General features: G+C 32.9%; 1 protein-coding gene across 5 annotated transcripts; it reads left to right on the top strand.

The window, feature by feature from the left end:
- Positions 1–3,586: 3,586 nt before the first annotated feature.
- On the top strand, positions 3,587–22,060 carry LOC148596789 (F-box only protein 31-like). Of its 5 annotated transcripts, XM_088563280.1 has the most exons (11): positions 3,587–3,728; positions 5,870–6,076; positions 6,695–6,754; positions 7,590–7,666; positions 9,535–9,708; positions 10,089–10,163; positions 11,648–11,742; positions 14,847–15,006; positions 17,192–17,418; positions 18,966–19,106; positions 19,381–19,495. In XM_088563280.1, exons 2-10 carry the CDS (start codon positions 5,923–5,925, stop codon positions 19,096–19,098), a joined length of 1,155 nt encoding a protein of 384 aa, XP_088419406.1. In that variant the 5' UTR covers positions 3,587–3,728; positions 5,870–5,922; the 3' UTR covers positions 19,099–19,106; positions 19,381–19,495. The 5 variants fall into 5 exon arrangements, with proteins under 5 accessions (XP_088419406.1, XP_088419402.1, XP_088419404.1 ...); XM_088563276.1 differs by lacking the exons at positions 18,966–19,106; positions 19,381–19,495 and adding an exon at positions 20,783–22,060; XM_088563278.1 differs by lacking the exon at positions 18,966–19,106 and having other exon boundaries at positions 19,381–22,060.
- Positions 22,061–22,226: the final 166 nt, after the last annotated feature.

Genomic DNA, 22,226 nt, shown 5'->3' with positions numbered 1-22,226 from the left:
TTTGGTTAACGAAATGTATTGTCGAAACCTCAAATGAACTTCAAAAACAAGTGTTGTAACGTTTCTTTGTGGGTAGGGTCGGGCAATTTAGCCTCCTGTGGCGGAGCCCTATGGTTCCTACTCCGGGAGAATACCACAGTAAGGTTCTTTAACGTGCGAGGAACGTGGCATCTTTCCCAACACGGTGCACCACTCTGGTTTGCGGTCAGGTTTTTCGTATTATAGCCTGACAACCCCAGCATGTAATATTCCAGGGGTACCCCATTCCACCACCTGGGGCTTCGCCCCGTGCAGATCCGGGTGTCAAAAGAATAGGCCTCGATCATGATCAGGGGCGGGTTTAGCGAGTTAAAAAGGTGCATTAAAGGGGTTTTCCATCCTATTTTTGCTCATTTGTGTCAAAGCGTCTCCTAAAATTATCAGATTTTGTCAACAAAAGGGAGCTAAGCTCTTCGAAACACTCTCCGTTGATGTACTACATGTCCTGAATCAGTCCATGTTACATGTAAAACGCCCACATGTTTAGGGTGCACTATACAGTTACATTAAGGCGCACTGTTTCGCACACCAGGTTACCCCGGTCAAATTTTATAAAACTGAAAATTAAAAGTTCAAATTTGGTGGATATATTGTTTAAATATAGATAAGCATTTATACATAGACAGATGTAATATATGTTATGGTAAACAGGTGTAATTTAAATGAAAAATGGTATCCGGAACGTTTCAGTCCCCTGCGGTATCAGCATCAGATGGCTGATTTTCAAAATACCTTGTTTTACACGAACTTTTGGGACTAAAATTGTGAGAGAATGAATCGAAAAGGGTCTTATTATTTTTACCTTTTTTCCACCTACTCCATACATGCTTTCATCCTGTGGTAGTGTCTAAGTGCCTGATATTTTATAAAACACAGTATTTGGCTGTTAGTTTTGGAAAGGCACCCCTGATTTGTACTAAAACTCAGTAATATTTTTTTCAGTATGTTACCATGGCTACTGGATTTTATAAAAATAATTACTAAATTACTTATAAATGACTTGGACCTCCACACACCAAGGATTTACAAAATATGCACTTTTTTATGACAAAACACCAGATGAATTTCTGTGTGGACTGCCTCAAAACAGCTTTATTTCAACAAAATGAGACCAAATTTTCAGAAATGACCTAACTGTATTGTACTACCTTATACCATATGGTGACACCATTCCGCCATATCTTCCGTTAATTTTGTGCAAAATAGTGTAATATAAATAAAATTAGTTCAACGTCACAATTGACAGATTGGCAAACAATGAACAACTTTCAAGTGAGTTACTAGTATTACATGTAATGTTGTAACGTTGTATATAAGAAAATGGAAAACATAAAATAATACAAACGTACTTATACAAAGTAACAAAAGTTAATGAGCAACTCGGAAAACTGGGAGCATGGAACAGGTGCACCGGTAGGGTAAGCGTTATCTGCTTTTCTAACAAGGTTTTCAATCCATTATTCACTAAAATAATGTAAACTTGACTTTGGAAGACCCTTAATTGAGCTAGTCGCTTTTGTTTCCCGACCTTATTTATCCAGATCCTGTGGGTATATTTAGGGACTTAAAATTTCAACCCTGGTACAATGCACAGTTACAACGATTTTGCAGCAAATTCGTATTGAAATACGGTTGAAATGTAAAGTACATGTTCATTAAATTGTCCCATCTGTATTTGACCAGTCAAAAATTATCTTTCTCGATTTCGACACTCTAGAATTTAACATACCACGGTATAATAGACTACATATACTATGAACATCTTTTGATAAATTATAAATAAAAATCAGTAAATAATTGGATGAATCATTACCTGACATATTAATTCTTACGTGGAATAAATGATAAATAATAAAGGGCGTGGTACATAACAAAATTGTCGAGCTGATGGAGAAAATTTCCGCAATGTATATGTCACAGGGCATATTTGAATCCTGTAGGATCTTGAATCCTCCGAATTGGAATTCCAATTTGCCCTGGATTTTAACCAGTGTATATTGGAATTCTACTTTGTCAGACAAAATCCGGATTCCAGATATTACCGAACATCCTGAAAGTAAAATGTGCTTATGATTTATAGAAATGTTGAATGTTGTTGGACATATTATATTCATTGAACTTCATTTTGAACAGATTTTATTCAATGAACATAATTTATTACATCAAACTACAAAATTTTATTATGAAAAAACTAAAACAATAAAACATCAGAACATTGACATCTCCTTTATTACATTTTTTATTATTTGTTTGAAACATTTTGTGGACCTTTCGTATAAACGTTTCAAGGTTAGACATTTTCTTTTACAGATGCAAACAGATGCAGACTGGAAGTTATGGTTTTCGAACTGATTTTTCTGACATGCTTGAATGTGGGTTTTTTTTGGGTTTTTTTTTTCATTTGATTATATTGGGTCAACTGCATTTAATCCTGGGAAACATACTGTCCTTAAGTAATCAAGGTCATCTTCTGAGTACTAATTTTTCAAAATACCATCTTTTTAAAATATATTTTATAAACGGATTTGAAATTTTTTATGACCTTGATATCCAGAATTTTACAAGGAAAAATACTTGAGTCCGTATTTTACCAATCCACTTTGATCATGAAAAAGAAAATAAAATAATGAAAAAAAGGTATTTTAATTTACCAGTAAATTGTCTTTATCTTTGATATTTTCAAACTTTAAACCAGTATAGGATCCAGAATCACCTTAGTGCAAATTTGAATTCTTATTTCTCCTAGGACAAATAATTTTGCACTGGTTAAAATCAAAGGCGTATTGGAATTCCAATTCAAATTTGCCCTCGGTGGATTCCGGATCCTACTGGATTCCAATTTACCCTGTAACATATATGTCAAACGGAATAGTCAAAAGGGAGAAAGGTCTATGTATTTTGGATCTTGGTTAGGCGGAACACAATGTTTTTCTCCACTGAACCAGGAATAAGGAGGTAGACCTAGAACATAACTCATGAAATCAGTGATATGTTGTATCACATTCAATTTTACTATAGTCTATCAAGCTTTTATTTTCAAGAAACAGAATGAAATCAGTCCAAGTTACTTTGATGCTTACATCAAATTGATGTAAAATGCTGAATACAAACGTTCCAATGATGTATAAGAATTGTATCCCTTACCCTAGGTCGACCTCTTTAGGTACCACTCGGGACAATTATATCAAGAAGAGTAGTAAGTCCTGGAGTCACCATATCTATTCGGTTTATTACTTGTCAACCAATTCCGTTTATTTTATATTTCGAATTATGCAAATATTGCTTTGGCCAATTGATATCAACAAGGATCGAGACCATTTAAGGTTAAATTTAAAAAAAAATCATTGTGTATAATAATGTTCCAATAGAAAGGTAGATGTAGATCAGGAAAAATACTATAAATCACTGTTTAGCATATTTTTTATCGATACAAATAAGTCCTTAAATTCGACCTCGTGAAATTTATTATTTTGTCAAAATACTTATAAATTAGAATGGGTAAAATTACTGAAAAAAATATGGAAGTAATCCGGAAATTTTTGTATATTCCGTAATTTCGTCAGAATGTAACATTTCATGTCAACATCCGGTTTGCATTTGTCTGCAAGACAGTTGCATAATTTCTTAAATCGTTGACTCTCTCGAATTATTACGACACATCAAACCTTTAAGTTAATTTCCAGATTTAGGTTAGATCAATTGATATCAACATTTCATTTCATACTCACTCACTACACGGGCAGTGTTAGTGTAATCCTAAAGATCGGGCTAATCCCTTTTTTGTGATTCGACATTGGATATATTTTATGTTTTGATCACCAGTTAAAGAGGTTGATAGTAACTGACCATTGATACAAGTGCCTGTGATTCTGGCACATGGTGGGACACATCAAACCTTTTAAGTTAATTTCCAGCTTTAGATCATTCTCCTAAGTCAGGGTTTTGATGCCACCCTCGCTCCCTCAAACCCCTGACATCACTCATTCATATTTAGCGGGTATCTTCCAGCGCCATCTAGTGAATTACCTAAATTTCCAAAATCTATTCAAATCACTCGTAATAGAAACTCTTCGATATAACTTACAAAATGGCTACACACACATAACGTTATTTTTTTGGCTAAAGACTCTAAACAGAATCTACAGTTATAATATTGAATCATTTGTGACATCTTACAATATCAGTTACTCGTATCATTGCTTACCTTTCCAAGGACATTATATGTCAAATCAATTTTCATTGGTGCTTTGCACCCAGACAAGCAACCAATCGGAATTGGCTGGACGATACCCGCTAAATATGAATGAGTGATGTCGGGGGTTTGAGGGAGCGAGGGTGTTCTCAAAACCCCGATTTGGGAGGATGGATTTAGATTACATCAATTGATATCAATGTTTCATTTCATATTCACTCACTGCATAGACAGTGTCAGTGTAATCCCAAAGATCGGGCTAATCCCTTTTGAGATTTGGAATCTGAGATATTTTTTAGTTTTGATCACTAATTAAAGAGGTTAATAGTAACTGACCATTGATAGAGTCGACACAAGTGCCTGTGGTTCTGGCACAAGGGCTGATCCAGACACCTTGTAAAATGAAGTTGCTAGTTGGGGCTCTCAGAAAAAGGGGGAAGCCAGGACATTATTTGTCATTTTTTTGTCAACTTTACAGCCGAAAAAGGGAGTGGGTGCCAACCCCTTGCATCCCCTGGATCCACCACTGGCACAGGAATTCGAAAGTACATTTTGTATATAAATTAATAGAACATATGAGGAAGGTGTAACCAGTATTAGAGTATAGCCTGTACAATGTATTAGGTACATTTCCAAATCCTCTTGTTGCTTTTTCTAGACATGTTGATGGTTTTCGACACTTCTTGTTGCAAATTAATGAGATACATATCAAGTTTTTGTGTTTGTACTTCTGACTTTTTGGCTCGAGCAAAAAAGGCCCACTCTTATGACATGTCGGAAACCAAAAAAATGTATCTGAATTAAAGTAAATATTAAAGACCATAAAATAACACTCTACCTCTATAAGAATAAAGGGTAAGTCAATAAGTTTTGGAATTCTGCAGGATTTTGAAATAATTCTCATTGAGGAAGGAATACATGTAGCTATGATAACGTAACCCCTTGTCTGATACTCTCATAACATAGTTACAGTATAAATTACTCATGAGACTTTCCAAATTTAAATTCACAAAATATTTTGAACTTCAAAATTTCATTAATTTGAATTTTGTTATTGAATAAGGACAATTTTTTTAATTCTTTTGTTTGAAAGACGAAAATATAAAACCATTGTTGTTTAAAAGAACATGCATGTACATGTAATTTAAAGTGTAGTCCCAATATACACTGTATAGTGTACATTTCAGACTAATAAATAAGTTTTTCATGCTAAGAGTAAATCAGTCCTGGTCTTGCCTCATTATGAATAATGGGATGGAATTGTTACCCTGTTGTGAGAGTATCGGACAGAGGGTAATGTTATTGTATCCATAGGATCTGATGTATGCTTAACAAATCCAGGAACTACATGTACATGTGTATTTTTTACTTGTACAAAATTTATGACAATTATTTTTTCTTAAAAATAAAGTAATTTTTAGTACATGTCAGGTTGTTGGAACATATAAATATATGTATAGGTCACTAAACAGCAAATCAAGAATTTTATAAGATGGCCTTGTTTAATTTTTTTTTTTTCAATTTTTCAGGATGTACACTAGTGTACATTGTACATGTTTTTGTGCCTGTATCATTAATATAATCATTTACTCTTATAACAATTAATATTCTTAGAATCACTTTTTCTTCTCTTGTCAGGTGTATTTATTGATATTCTTGTATGGCGCTACAGTATTAAATATGAAGCCATTATGGCCATAGAATTGTTAGACCTACCTCCTGAGCTTGTGATTCGAGTTTTAGAGTATTTACCAGCTGATGACATTGGGAGGTGTGGACAGACATGTAATAACTTGAAAGAATTGTGTGCTACTGAGTTGGTATGGCAGAAACTATGCCAAAAAGGTATGACACATTTATATAGACCAAAATGTGTATTGCTCTATGATCAGATGAAATTTGATATATTTTACAGCTTAAGCATTGCAGATATTCAATAATATGTGTATAAAGCAGTAATTATAGACTTCAAATGCATACTGGGGGGGGGGGGGCAGATGTATTGTAAGATGCTGGCTGCTTTATGGAAAAAAAATCATCCAAATTGAATCAGTTTCAGTTTGCATGAAAATTATCCTAACTTATCATATTTCCCGTATTTCTTACTTTCTTAAAATATTGGCAGATTTCCTGCTGTAGGAATGCCTAGTGATTAGTAGCATGGTTAAGCCTGGGTTTCATGAAAACTCTCAAATGAAATTTTCCATAAGTCCTTGAGTTTGTACTCAAATCTTCATTTTTAAGTGATTTGAATTGTCCAAATTTGAGTTGACTAAGGATTTACATGTGTAAGTCTCAATAAGGCTCTAAGGAAAGTATCAATAAATATTTAAGGAAAGTATCAATAAAGCTTTAAGGAAAGTATCAATAAGGATTTAAGGTAAGTCTCAATATGAGATTCTTTATGAAACGGGGTCAAGTTGTGATCACCAATGGTTTAATCTTTATATTTTGGTGTTTCAGTTGTCGGTGACATTAACTGTGATAAATGGGATGCTTCATACTTCGAAATTTACACAAGAGGTATGTCAAAATGTTCCTACTCGATCATTCTACTGTTGTGTCTAGTAATAGCAGAGGTGGATTCTCACGACGGGTTCTGGGGGGTTAGAACCCCCCTTTTGTTTGCAACTTTTTAATTTTGTGAAAGTTTGGGATGAAATTAGAAATTCAAGCCCAGAATCCCCTCCCATTCATAAATATTTAGATCAGAACCCCGCCCCCCTTTTCCAAGAAATTTTTCAGACCCATGTACATGTAATAGATGGATTAAATTTCACACATAAGTGTTTGTCAGTCTGAGGGCCCTGATATGGGATTTTGAAAAAAAGGTAATCTCTACCTGATTTTTTCCAATAATGTGATATGCAATTTCTCATCTGTGTTTCTAAAACTCGAAAATACAGGGATTTTTGGTCAAAAATGAGGATAATTCTTTCCACATTCTTAGCTCTGATAATAGTGGACAAGTGTTGAATAATTCAGTACCAGTACTTTGCTAGTACTACTGTAAAAGTACTATTATTCATGGGTACCAATTTTCCTAGTTTTCATGGGTAGGCAAAGCCACTAAATTTGGTTCCCAAGGAAAAGGAGATTCCCTTTGATGGGTATATACTGAAGATCTCAAAACCACAAATTCAAAAATCCACAAATATGTGTTTTTTTTTCTCTGATCCATAAAAATTGGTATTCGGGAATAAAAGTACTTTTACAGTAAAATAGCAAGGATTTTCGTTAAGACACATCCGTTACTGTTACTTTGTATTTGCTGATAAATACGCTAATGAAATAATATTCTTTTTTTTTCTTGCTAGCTGCAACTCGTTGTTTTTGACAATTTTTTGCGATTTTACAGTTTTACACAAGTATGGACAATGTCTAGGATTATGGAGAAGACAAATGTCTCCATATGGTGGCTTGTTTCAAGTTAAGGTAATATATAAACACCCAAAAATATGAAATACTCAAGGAGTGCTAGGATTTAAAGTAAAGGGGGAGTTGAAACAAAATTACTTGCAGAGAAGGGGGTACTGCAGATATTAATTTTTGGATTGTGTTGGGTCCGTCCCCTTTGAATCTGCTTTTTTTTCTTTTTCTAGAAAAGCAGAGGACGCTTATCCTATTGGTGCACCTGGTCCATGCTCCCAGTTTTTAGTGCAGTCCGAGTTGCTCATTTACTTTTGTTACTTTGTATGTATGATTTTAGTTACTTTATGTTCTTTGTTGTGTATGTCTGTTGTCCATGTCTGGTCTTTGTCCCTGGATTACATTCTTTTGATTACCGCTATAACCTTGGTTCCCTTGATTACTCTTTTATGCTATTGAAATATTTTATATTCTTGAAGTTGTCAATTTGGTTTTAATAATATGTACAAAAATTGTATCCTATGAAAAAATGCACATTGTGTATAGTGTCAGTATCTAATGCAGGGAGAAGGGTTGTGGGTTTGTACTCCCTCCCTCTATTTGAATGTCTAGTAAACTCCATGTAAAATTGTACAAAAATGAGTAAAAATATGCATATGATAGTCTGGACCACACCTCCCTCTTTCAATGGTAATTAAATGGAACACATTGGAATAATGTAGGATAGATTTCTACCTAGAAACCTATTTGAATTGCTCAGTAGCCTTCATAGATTTTCATTGAAATTAGAACTGGTCTATTTCAACTTGCTGTAAAAGTACCAACCTTTCAGGTTGAAACACCTCAGTGTCTTGGATGTTGTGCTTTCCTGGAGTATGGGAAATCTTAGTGTCTTGGGATGTTGTGCTTTCCTGGAGTATGGGAAATCTCAGTGTCTTGCGATGTTTTGCTTTCCTGGAGTATGGGAAATCTTAGTGTCTTTGGATATTGTGCTTTCCTGGAGTATGGGAAATCGTGGGTTTGATTCTTGGCAAACCAAGTAATACCATATACTTTAAAATTGGCAGTCACTGATTCTCCTCCCAGCATGTCTAATGAAGGAGATAGTGATGAGTGGTTTGTTTTGAGTCAGAATTTGTTTGAATTTGGTGGCCAAAAGGTGAAGGTAAATTTTATTTAAAGTTGATGAATACATTTGTGTGTAAAAATCAACAATTAACATAAGGTATGTTGAGTTTTTTAACCTGCAGCGAAACATGCAACTACTGTCAAGTTTTTTAACCAGCAGTGAAACTTGCAACTACTGTCAAGGTTTTTAACCTGCAGTGAAACTTGCAACTACTGTTGAGTTTTTTAACCTGCAGCGAAACCTAGATATATGTGGGACTGGAACCCACAGCAATGTCGATTTTGTGATTACAAGTTCTAATTGTTACTTCTCTGAGCTAGCACAATAAAAGTCTGGATCAGCATGTGAGACTACGGGTACTACGAAACAGGGAATATCTCCCATAGACAGATAAACCACATTTGGTCAACTTATATACAAATACTTTATTAACTTAAACTCATCATTACAACATGGTTATGATCAATTATAATAATAACAGAGCAAAACATTTGTGGTATAAAGAAATTACAAGGTTAATACAATCCATAATATCACTTTTTACCTATACATGAAATATATATTATAAGTATCAATGTTATTTCAATAGGTTATTTCTACTTTTGAAACAGTTGAATATGTATGTGGAGGACACTCTCAGAATAAGTTTAGAATTACTATTAAATAAATTTTGATTTTAGATTTATCACTAATATTACTGAATCCAGAAGTTACGTTGTTAATCTTATTAAATAACAATTGTTGTTCTAAGTCATAGTGAGGACAATAAAGAAGAAAGTGATCTTCATTTTCGATTTGTTTATAGGTAGAAGATGACAGATTAGTAGGTACTGAGATTAAAGCTCCATACATCAGTGATATCCATGGCCCTGTCAGGAAGAAGAAGATTCTGTCCATTGGTATACACAAAGTAACAAGGAAGACGGAAATTCTTTGTCACAATGGTTATGGCTCAGCTCACCCTGGAAATATCAAGTTTGTACGTTAATATTTTGTCAAGATATCTTTGCTAGCTAGATAATATTTTCATCTTTCCTTCTATACCTTTGTTTGTGTTTTCTTGTTTCTCTATAATTTGTATTAATTTTCAATTCCAATTTTACAATTAAGATTTGGACTTTTTGTAAAGAGCTCCATAATTAAAGCCTAAAGAAACACTAAGTTCAAGATTATTATGTAATGCATATTTGTGAAATTTGTAGAATTTAAAAGATTTGATAAAAAAGATCTGAATGTAATCATTCATTTTCATGCATGCTGCAGTTTTCCTAAGTTATGTCAAAATATTTTAAAATATTTGCTATACAGCTGTTGAGTGTAATTTTCATCAGTGATTTCAGTGCTTTGATTTTTTTCCAGGACAAAGACTTAACAAATGTAATATTTACCTGTGGGAAGCTTTCATGTCATGCTCATCCTGATGGAGGAAATGTGGTAAGATTCTTCAGAATACATGTACACAACCAAATGTGCCACATATGATAACCATATGGTGCTTGATTCATATGATAATCATATGATAATCATATGACAATCATATGATATTGAACGTATGATAGTCATATGATTATCCTATGGTAATTTTGGCGTAAAACATATGACAATCATATGTTTGTGAAAAACATGCAATTATCATATGATAATCATATGTATACCGAAACATATGATTATCAAATGGTGCTCAATTTATATGATAATCATATGATGCAAATCATATGATTCTCATATGTGGCACATTTGCCTGGGACTTGAAAATTCAGTAACCAGAAACAAATTAATGATGTCAGAAACAATGACTTAACTTCACAATAATGAATCACTTTGAAATTTTATGAAAAGGTGACATACCACAAAAGAAAGGTTAGGATTAATTTTTGAAGATGTGACTTGAACTGTCCAGGAATAAGAAGAATGAGAATTGCGATAAGAAGTAATCCCTTTTCTGAATTCCACTGATTTTGGTCAAATTCTTAATGCATTTTCAAAATTTAATAATTATCGAAATTCAGAGCTGTATCAAGCTTGAAAGGTTTCAATACTTACTGCAACTATGACGTTTGTGGTCATATTAAGCTGCACCCTGCCAGTCATTGTATTAATTTTAAGTTTATAGTAATTTGGGTGTTTTGTATGGCCATGTTCATCTCATTTTGCACTAAAAATTTTAACTTTTATTGGGAATTATAACTTGTGGTTTTACTGGAGCAAGAAATCACACAAAATTTGCATAAAAAAAATAGTTCTTTGACATTTTTTTAAGAACTTTCAAAAGTCAGTTTACACAGCCAAATGTGCCACATATGATAGTCATATGTTGCTTGATTCATATGATAATCATATGAAAATCTTATGATATTTACACAGCCAAATGTGCCACATATGATAATCATATGGTGCTCAAGTCATATGATAATCGTATGCGAATCATATGACAATCATATAATATTGAACATATTATAGTCATATGATTATCATATGATTCTCATATGGTAATTTTGACTTAAAAACATATGATAATCATATGTTTGTTAAAACATATGATTATCATATGATAATCATGCAATAATCATATGTATACCGAAACATATGATTATCATATGGTGCTCGATATATATGATAATCATATGATGTAAACCGTATGATTCTCATGTGTGGCACATTTGCCTCTGTATCATGTGGTAGTCATATGATTGTCATATGATTCTCATAGGATAATATAGGCTTGAAAACATGATAATTATATGTTTGTGAAAAACATATTATTATCAAATGATAACCATGTGATTATCATATGTTATATGAAACATATTATAATCATATGGTGCTAACTATATGATTCCCATATGTGGCACATTTACCTGTGTAGGTGGATATGTTCCTAGTTTGAAATATGTCAAAATAAATAATTTGTTTTTCAGGATTATGAAAATGATATAAGGGAAGAAACTAGCAATGGTGCACTACCCTTTACTGTATATGATCAGAAACGATTAGCAAAATACCGTTCTCACATGTAAGTATTAATTCAAATACAAGTCTTTGTAAGATGCAGGCAAAGCTTAAGGGATTTAAATGGTGCAAGACTGGCACAATGATACAAACTTATCCATAATCAAGTTTGAAGAATATTCAATGGACCAACTGTCCATGTAGAAGCCAGGCAGTCCTTATTCAAGGGACTGTCCATGTAGAAACCAGGCAGTCCTTTTGAATGGGTGACACATGGTAAGTTTTATCCCACTGAATTCTTTGTTCCATTGTTATGTTTGTATCATGTGTATGTCAGATAGTATAAAGATTTTTTTTAAATCGACAATGGATGGGCCTGAATATGATTTTCAGGTTCCCCAACAAAGCAGCCATATTTTGCACAAAATAAAGACTGCTTTCTATGCAATTTAAAGGTCTTGAATTGTTGCAGTCAATGAAAAACTAACATCAAACTTTAAGAACAGATGCATTTATGATATGAAATGGATGAAAGTTATTTGAAAACAAAACTTGTCATTTGCCTCCCACTGCCTAGTTTCAATTATTATTTTAAACAACAATTTTGCTCAAAATAGTAAAATTTTCCAAAACTCTGGACCCCTCCTTTCCTGTCTACCACTGTAATATATTCAATGACACTAAAATATGAGAGGAATTTCAATTACATTATTGCTGTAATACATTTAATGACACTAAAATGTGAGAGAAATTTCAATTACATTATTGCTGTAATACATTGACTCTAAAGTATGAGAGGAATTTCAATTACATTATTGCTGTAATACATTTATTGACTCTAAAGTATGAGAGGAATTTCAATTACATTATTGCTGTAATACATTTAATGACACTAAAATGTGAGAGAAATTTCAATTACATTATTGCTGTAATACATTTATTGACTCTAAAGTATGAGAGAAATTTCGATTACATTATTGAGTCCCATTTTTTTTTGAAAAAATGAAAACTTTTATCAAAAGTTTCAAAACGAAATGTAGTTCATTACAGTATTAAAATGTGCATTATATCGATGGCTTTAATGGGTTGACAACTTTTTAAAGGGAGATAATTCTTCCATTTGAGTAAAATGTGGTAGCATTGTAAGGGAACTTTAAATGCATTTTTAGAGCGATCCATAGTCGATTTAAAACAAACTTCATCTTATTTGACATATATTTGGTACAGGACCCTTTCTGACATAATCAGTATAATGGTGTTTTTTTTTCAAAATTATCTCCCCTAAATTATGATTTGCGATGAATTTTGATTTAACTTTTTGTTTTAATATGTATTACATATATATTTCACATCTTATATAACTTCTTTATTGTAGCACAAATATTATAAGAGTATAGGCTTAACTTCAATATCTTGATCTGCTGGGGGTAGGCTTCTTTTGAAATTCATAAAGAATGAAATTAGATTCAAATTTTAATTGCAAATTCCTCAGTACTTCCGTTTTATAGCCAAAAACTGTTGCCATTATCATGATAGTATTTCTGATTTAATTGCCCTTCTCTGACATTTGAAACTCGATCTTTTAAACCAATTTTGGAAGATCTCCCTCCCATGTAGTAAGTTGGTGAAGTCTTTCATCATTTTTTATCAATCTTTATGCACTCCTTAAAAGCCTCATATGATAAATTCTGTAAATGCTTAAATAAATATTTATGCAAATGTAAAATAAATTTGTTCATAATATCAATGGTAATATACACTGTGTCTGAGTTATTTTTCACAGTAGATGCAAAATTACTGACAGCTTGTACAAAATAACTGTAATGAATTCATGAAATCAATGAGGTGACAACTTGTGGCATCCGAATCTGAATAATGTGTTCGAGTGGGATGACAGACCTACAGGCTGTTACTTCGGTGAGCTAGCACAATAAACAAAAAATAAATTTAACTACATAATCAGTCAGTCAATCAATAAAATGAACAAGAAAAGATGTGAGAACCACAATCTGTTATTGAATTCAAATAATTTGAAATTATACCTTGTTGGATCAAAAATTATTCTGATTCAGGGGAGTATTTGACCATCACAAGATAGAGGTGCAACCTCTGTAGTTTGATTAAACTTGTTTTGTTTTAGGGAAGTATATGACCTTCACAAGATAAAAGTGCAACCTCAGTAGTTTGATCAAACTTGTTTTGTTTTTGGGGAAGTATATGACCTTCACAAGATAAAGGTGTAACCTCTGTAGTTTGATCAAACTTGTTTTGTTTTAGGGGAAGTATATGACCTTCACAAGATAGAGGTGCAACCTCTGTAGTTTGATCAAACTTGTTTCGTTTTAGGGGAGTATATGACCATCACAAGATAAAGGTGCAACCTCTGTAGTTTGATGAAACTTGTTTTGTTTTAGGGGAGTATATGACCTCCACATGATAGAGGTACATCCTTTGTAGTTTTTATTAATATTTGTTTTGTTTTAGGGGAGTATATGACCTTCACATGATAGAGGTGCAACCTCTAGTTTGATCAAACTTGTTTTGTTTTAGGGGAAGTATATGACCTTCGCAAGATAGAGGTGCAACCTCTGTCGTTGGATCAAACTTGTTTTGTTTTAGGGGAGTATATGACCTTCACAAGATAAAGGTGCAACCTCTGTAGTTTGATCAAACTTGTTTTGTTTTAGGGGAGTATATGACCTTCACAGGATAAAGATGCAACCTCTGTAGTTTGATCAAATTTGTTTTGTTTTAGGGGAGTATATGACATTCACAAGATAAAGGTGCAACCTCTGTAGTTTGATCAAACTTGTTTTGTTTTAGGGGAGTATATGATCTTCACATGATAGAGGTACAGCCTTTGTAGTTTTTATTAATATTTGTTTTGCTTTAGGGAAGTATATGACTTTCGCAAGATAGAGGTGCAACCTCTGTAGTTTGATCAAATTTGTTTTGTTTAGGGGAAGTATATGACCTTCACAAGATAGAGGTGCAACCTCTGTAGTTTGATCAAACTTGTTTTGTTTTAGGATTATATGACCTTATCAAGATAGAAGTACAGCGTTTGTAGTTGTTACTATTATTTGTTTTGTTTTATGGGAGAATATGACCTTCACAAGATAAAGATGCAACCTCTGTAGTTTGTATTAATGTTTGTTTTGGTTTTAGGGGAGAATATGACCTTCACAGGATAGAGATACAGCCTCCTAATCCTATCTATCCTATACAACCTGGAATATTTCTAGCTCATTATAGTGTTCATGGCATTGAAATGTTCCTACTGAGTTATGACCTTCACAAGATGGAAGCACACATACTTAAAATTACGGTAAGGACCGATCATATTGAAGCACACATACTTAGAATTACAGTAAGGACGGATCAGATGGAAGCACACATACTTAAAATTACGGTAAGGACAGATCAGGTGGAAATATACATACTTAAAATTACGGTAAGGACCGATCAAATTGAAGCACACATACTGAAAATTGTGGTAAATATAGACAGATCAAAGGGAAGCACATATACTTAGAATTACAGTAAGGACAGATCAGATGGAAGCATACATACTTAAAATTACGGTAAGGACAGATCAGATGGGAGTATACATACTTAGAATGATGGTAAGGACAGATTGAATGTAAGCACACATATTTAAAATGATGGTAAAGACAGATCAAATTGCAAGGACAGAACAAGATTGAAACACTCATGCTTATAATTATGGTAAAGACAAATTAAATTGAAGCGCACATAGTTAATATTAAGGTAGTGGCAGATCAAAAAGAAGCAGGTATACTTGAAGTTACTGTAAGAACAGAACAACCGGAAACAGGCACATACTTATAATTACAGTAAGGACAGGACAAATAGAAGCTTATATTGTTAAACTTACGGTAAGGACAGGACAAATAGAAGCTTATATTGTTAAACTTACGGTAAGGACTGGAGAAATTTAAGCACACATACCTCGAACTACAATAAGGATAAGATAAATGGAATTACAGTAAGGAAAGAATAAGTGGAAATACTGGCAATATCAGTGCATTTACAGTACTTGCATGGGGAAAACTCCTCATTCTATGGTTTATCGGGAATTGTGAATGGGGAAAGGGGGGTAGGGGGATGGGTAAACTAGTTTTTAAAGCATTTATTGATATAAAAAGTGTATTAAATTTAATATAAAAAAAATAACAGTTTGAATGCTGAAGAATTTAAGAATATAAAGATTAATTTTACAATTTAAATATTTGGTAAGAAATATGCAATGGTGGATAGGAATTTGCAATAATAAATTGGGATTGGGACAATGGAGGATGGTTTATGGTATAAGAGGGAAGTTAATACCATTCAAGTGCTGTATTGTGTTCCACTAAATTAATGTATGGAAATTGAGCAACATATTTAAATGTAGGGAAATGCTTGCAAGGGGAAATAACACAACCTAACAGCTTACAGTCCTCAAGTAAAAGTGCAAGGGGAATTTCTTCTGTTACTGCACTCACAGTTTTTTGTCTCTCATGTTGTGGAATGTTGTGGAAGGCGAATCTAAGTTATTACTTATTAAAATGTTAATGTTAAGTTTGTTGATTAGGTCTGTGTACTTGTGCTAAGTAAATTATATTTAGTGTACAGTTGCATTAGCATCATTTTATCACAGTGCTCTAAATAGGCTTTTTTTTCAAATGGCCCTGCAATTTACTTTGAAATCAAGATTTTTTCGTTAAGTTTTCTGATTAATCCTGTTTGACATGAACTATTTGTGCTAGGTCAGTTATTTTTGGTATGGAATTAATAAGTTGGATTACCATCACCATCACTACTTCAAAGTCCTCTATCTTTTTTTATTCATATGCCCCAAAGTCAGTGTCTATTGACTTCAACAGTAACGACACTTCATCACAGTCCATATACCCAGATTTTAGCAGTGTCTGAGTTCATTATTTACTTTTGTTACTTTGTATGTATTATTTTGATTATTTTATGTTCTTTGTTGTGTGTGTGTCTGCTTTCCATGTTCGGTCTTTGTCCATGGTTTGGTCTTTTGATTTCCGCTATAACCTTGGTTGGTTCCCTTGATTACTCATGCAAACAATAAACTATATATGAGAAAACTGTCCACTTTGGTGCTGTCAAATGGTTGTATCGGTATAATGAATTGTCTAACAGTGTTCATATGCTGCAAACGAAACATATCTCCGTGGTAACAATTCATTAAGTTTTACTTCCTTGACTCTTGTTACCATTGTGAACCATTTATCCTGGACGACTTTTTATGAGCAACTCAGTGGGTGTTTGTAGGAAAGCAGAGGACGCTTACCCTACCGGTGCACCCGGTCCATGATCCCAGTTTTCAGTGGAGTCCGAGTTGCTCATTTCCTTTTGTTACTTTTTATGTATTATTTTTGTTATTTAATGTTCTTTGTTGTATGTGCCTGTTTCCCATGTTTTGTCTTTGTCCCAGCCGCTAGAATCTTGATTCCCTTGATAATTTTATCAATATTTTACAGGGTGATCCTAATGTTCCATCAGGGGAGATAAGCATTTTCATTAATTTACGTAAACCACTGCGACTTACTAGGGAAGAGCAATTACACCCAGAGAACTTTGACTCTGAATGGGAAGGTTCTGTACCAGAAAGTGATAAAATAGAACCATATGAACAGGACTTTTTTATACCACAACACTTTCAGTCATTCTTTGGTAGTGAATTCAATCCAACGAGATGTAAATACAGGTGAGAATGTAATTAATTATGTCTCCACCTTCACTACCACACAGACGTATTGTTTTTGCACTGTACGTTTGATTGTCTGTTGGTTACAAAAGAAAAGTTTTTGAAACTACTTCATCAGTTTCATGAAACTGTTTAGTAGTTAGGATGTGTAGATATGCATTTTTAAATGAATTTACGATCATCTGAATCTTGTGGGAGTTATACCCTTTTAATTTTGAAATTGAGAGATATACATTTCTTTATGCAAAAGTCATTTATTCTACCACCGGGAATCAAGTTTGCGATAAATACAGGAACCATTCTGTCTGTCAGTGTGTCCTGTGCTTTGTTATGAATTTCCATACTTTGATAAGCTTCATATAAGACTTGTATACCATTCTTTGTATTTAGATATGTAATAAGTAAAATCATCATTTCTGGAAGTTTTAATGCAGACCAAGAGTTATATGATAAAGTTAATGTGAAAGTGAATTTTATCATTTTGTGGCCCTGCTGAGTCCTGAGTACAAATATATGTACTTATGAATCAAGTTATTCTTAACACTCCAAATGTAAAGCTTCTAATTCAGAATCACATTCTGTATCACCGAATTGGCAGTAAAAATCCATATAAATTTTGGAGAGTATGTAAATGTTAACACTTCTGCTAGTTACTAGAGTGAGCACTTTAAATAAAAAACACCAAATATATAGGCTTAGGCATCACATAACTTCCATAAGTCCGAGTTGCTCATTTACTTTTGTTACTTTGTATGTATGATTTTAGTTACTTTATGTTCTTTGTTGTGTATGTCTGTTTTCCATGTCTGGTCTTTGTCCCTGGAATACATTCTTTTCATTACCGCTATAACGTTGGTTTCCTTGATTACTCTTCCACAAAGGCCAATTCATGAGGGGGTCCTGTATGGCCCATCATCCTTTTACTTTTATTTTTAATGTTAAAATATTCAAAAATGTTATGTAGTTCAACAAACTGTCAAGATTTCATTATTTGATAATACGTTGTATATTTTTTTTCAAATTTAACTTAAAGAAAGACTTTCCCACCTCTTTTGTAAATATAGCTAGGTCTGCAACTAATCCAGTATGTTTCAATACTATTGCAACCAAAAATAAAAGGAACGCTATTTTGATAAACTGTTATAATCATTTGGTTATCACAACTTAAATGTTCTTCCATTTAATGATAACTTGTAATACATTCGAAGGGAAATAACTAGAATGTAAATCAGACATAACTCTTGCTGATTCACATGTGATAAAAATATAAAACTATATATCTTTTTTTTTTTTTTGGAAAATGTGTGTTTGTGAGGGTGGGGTGTTAATTGATTTAGTTTCGTATTCTTATTGCTAGTTAAACTTGATGAGTAATACAATATAAATACAAATAAAATTTATACAAATTTATATTATAAATAAATACATAATAATACAATTGATGTGTAATTTGTATAATTATAAAAATTTATAAATATTGTATGCATACAAGTACAAATGTTTTAAGAAAAAATGGGTTCTGATCTATTTTTTTTCTTTGTTGGTAGGTTTGGGGGAAGTGTTGCAGACTATCATTTGCCATCGCTTGCCAAATTGGACACACAATTAACCGACAGAAGTCTCCGTATTCTCATTTTTCTCGTACTAATATATTTCGAATTCCCCCAGGTTCCTATGTAATTCAAAAGGTATTAAGCCTCTTAAAATCCAATGGGAAAATCCATGCAAAAATGGAAATTATAAACCATTGCCTTTTGGAAAATCGACCAACCTCATGAGGGTAATCATAAATTATTGTTGGATTTTAAGGCTTTAATCACTTAATCATTTTGTGTTTCATAGTTATGGGATTATAATGCTAAAATTGAGTCTTTTGAATTATAGAAATTACTAAAACATTGAAAATAATTTCTTGCTGTGATCTGAGGCAACTCACAAAGACCTTTTTTGTTCTATTTACAGATGTTTGTCTAAAGGTCGTGTTGCCGGAACAGGTTATACTAATCCAGCATTAACTAATGGAATACTTTCTGTATTGTCTGGAGACATTTTTTGTAATCTTTGGTCTGATATGTACTGTGTATTTGGATATTTTAGACTGAAAGACTTAGTGTATTGATTTTTTATCTGAGACCACTCCAAGTTATTTACTTTTTTTGAATTCATCCTTTATAGTTAATGCCCCTCAGAATCATTTCCTCGTTTTGAGACCTTCCTACATTTTTAAGCATAAATTATTTATTTGTTTTTTTAGACTTGACTGTATTGTTAAGTCACTCCAAATTATTTACTTGCTGGTGACAACTTTCTACATCGTTTAGGATACTCCAAATTATTTTGCTTGTTTTTGACCTTTTATACCCTTAGCATTGTTTATGAATTTAAATGTAAACAGATCTCTGGATTGCTCCTTGTATACAAATGAGTCAGTTTTGAAAATATTCTGTCATGATATTCACATGTGAATCACCAGGGGTAGTGCAAATTAATGATAAGGCTATGAAAACAGACTTCAAGAACACGTTTTTATGCTAATAAATATAAAAATATCAGCTTTTGTGGTATTTTTACGGGCATATGGTAAATTCAGAAATTTTTGCGAAATATTTCATAGGTCTGCACAACAAAATTGTTTTCGTGTAATGGTATATAAATCCCATGGTCCGTCATATGGAGACACTTTTATTTTAAGCAAAAATTGTAACCCTTATATATACACTCGTTCGTCGAGACATTTTGAAATACTGAGCTATTTTAAGGAGGTAGACCTAGGGTAAGGGACGTAACTCATGAAGTCAGTGATACGTTTGTATTATATTCAATTTCACCAAAACCTCTCAAGCTTTTGTTTGAAGCTGAATAAAATGAATTCATGTGAATTAGATGCTTACATAGGATTGATGTAAAATGTTGAATACAAACGTTTGAATGATTTTTAAGAGTCATCCGCCAACCAAAGGTTCTCTTTCAAGAAGATTTTTTAAATCTCTATCACTTGAAAGGTACTGATCACTGTAGAAGATTCGATTAAGGGTGATTATACCTATTTAAATCTCTATCACTTGAAAGGTACTGATCACTGTAGAAGATTTAGTTAAGGATGATTATGCCCTTGAAAATAAAAGGAAACAATTCAGAAAAATAAAAGGAAAAAGAGACGGCTGCTTACTATTTGAATGTGTCTATTTCAGATACTTAAGCCAAGGGCAGATTGCCAACATCGGGTATCAAAATCCTAGTAGCATCAGTGGGCAAATTGCTGTTTTAGACGACAATTATTTTATTGGTATTTGGATTGCTTTTGAAAGAGCATACCTTTACATTCGCATAAATACATAGTACTGAACCATGGATGATTTTGTAGGTTCATTTCGAAAGGGCGCATTGCCGGAAGTGGATTCAAGGACCCCAGTTTTAGCAACCTCCATGTTGTTATGCTTGAGGAAGAAGATACCATTTTGGCAATGTGGGTTGATCCTGAATTCCAGGATGTTGATCCTTTTTATAGAGTTAAGACATTTTCAGACTGAATGAATTATATAATTGATAAACAGCTCACTCGTTTCAATTAGGACAATTGAAAGAAAATGTTCTTCTCTTAATTTATGTATACTTTATGAGTAAGATAAGATGTTATTGGAAAAAATACAATTTTTTCCATACTATTAAATTTCCATACTACTATAATCGTCTCCACGTATTCACATTATTTAAGAGTACATACAGTAATTGCCGTATAACATTTCTGTTCTTACTTTTTTCCCTTTTTATAACCCCTAAATTTACAACGGTTTCATGACTCTTTTTTTTTAATTGTAAGTAGTTTATGTAATGTAATTGTAGATGACAAATTTTATTTTACTAAAACATCTGCCTGTTATATAACTTTACAAACTACAAATATCTCGGGAAGTATGGATAGCCACGAAGTCAAACCTGGTCAATCCTGCATATTTTCTTTGGACAAGTAAACAATGCTGCTTCCACTAAGCGTTAAAACAACTCCCTCGCTGTATTTAATGTATCAAATTTCTCATTATAAAACCTCATGCAAAGCGCGGGTATATAGAGATCACGCAGTCTGTCCGTAACCAGTTATAATCTCTGAAACCTTTGAATGACATTGGATCAAACTTTAACAAGTTCTTAATCACATGATGCCACTGTGCATCTCCTATTTTGTTTTCAGTCTGAATGATTCCCTTATGCAAAACATTGAATTGGCTATTGGTCGACCAAAGGGCGAATCATCTTCTAATCCGCAACTATTCTGAAAACACGGATTGGAATGGAATCCTTAATGACACGGTGCCATTATACACTTCATGTTTCGTTTCTCCATGTGCATTAATTTTGTATTTCCTGATGCAAAACATGACTTACTCATTGGTCGATGTAAATGGGGAGATAGGATGCATTATATTACTTACTGGTTTTTCCTGTGTTTACTTATCTGAACTATTTACTGTGCAAAAGGTTTATATATGCAATTGTTGTAGGTATTGTTATATATTTTATTGTATGATTATAAATATTTTCTAGAGACCATTCATATGAAAGTTTTTTTTTTTTTTTAAATATATGAACACCTCAGAATTGTTTGCTCGTTATATTGCTAAAAATAGATTTTCTGTCAAGGGAATTTCCCAAATTTGTTCCTTTTAATGCACGTCCTAACATATAATTGTCCAATAGTGAAGATAGTTACTGCATTCGATTAGGAAAACATTTTGTTTTAATCTGACTTACAGGGTAAGAAAATAGACAAGTGAAAAAGATAAACAAACAAACAAACCAAAGACTAGCCT

The sequence above is a fragment of the Perna viridis genome, chromosome 15, assembly GCF_037379345.1.
Source record: "Perna viridis isolate PV_CMFRI_1.1 ecotype Kerala chromosome 15, ASM3737934v1, whole genome shotgun sequence".
In the NCBI taxonomy this organism is placed as follows: domain Eukaryota; kingdom Metazoa; phylum Mollusca; class Bivalvia; order Mytilida; family Mytilidae; genus Perna; species Perna viridis.
This window is presented reverse-complemented; position numbering and strand designations above follow the sequence as displayed.

Coding starts and splice junctions, on each gene's coding strand:
- LOC148596789 (XM_088563276.1), top strand. CDS start 5,923: ATGGCCATAGAATTGTTAGACCTACCTCCTGAGCTTGTGATTCGAGTT. Junction 9,709..10,088: donor ACCCTGGAAATATCAAGTTT/GTACGTTAATAT, acceptor ATTTTTTTCCAG/GACAAAGACTTAACAAATGT. Junction 15,007..17,191: donor CACACATACTTAAAATTACG/GTAAGGACCGAT, acceptor AATATTTTACAG/GGTGATCCTAATGTTCCATC.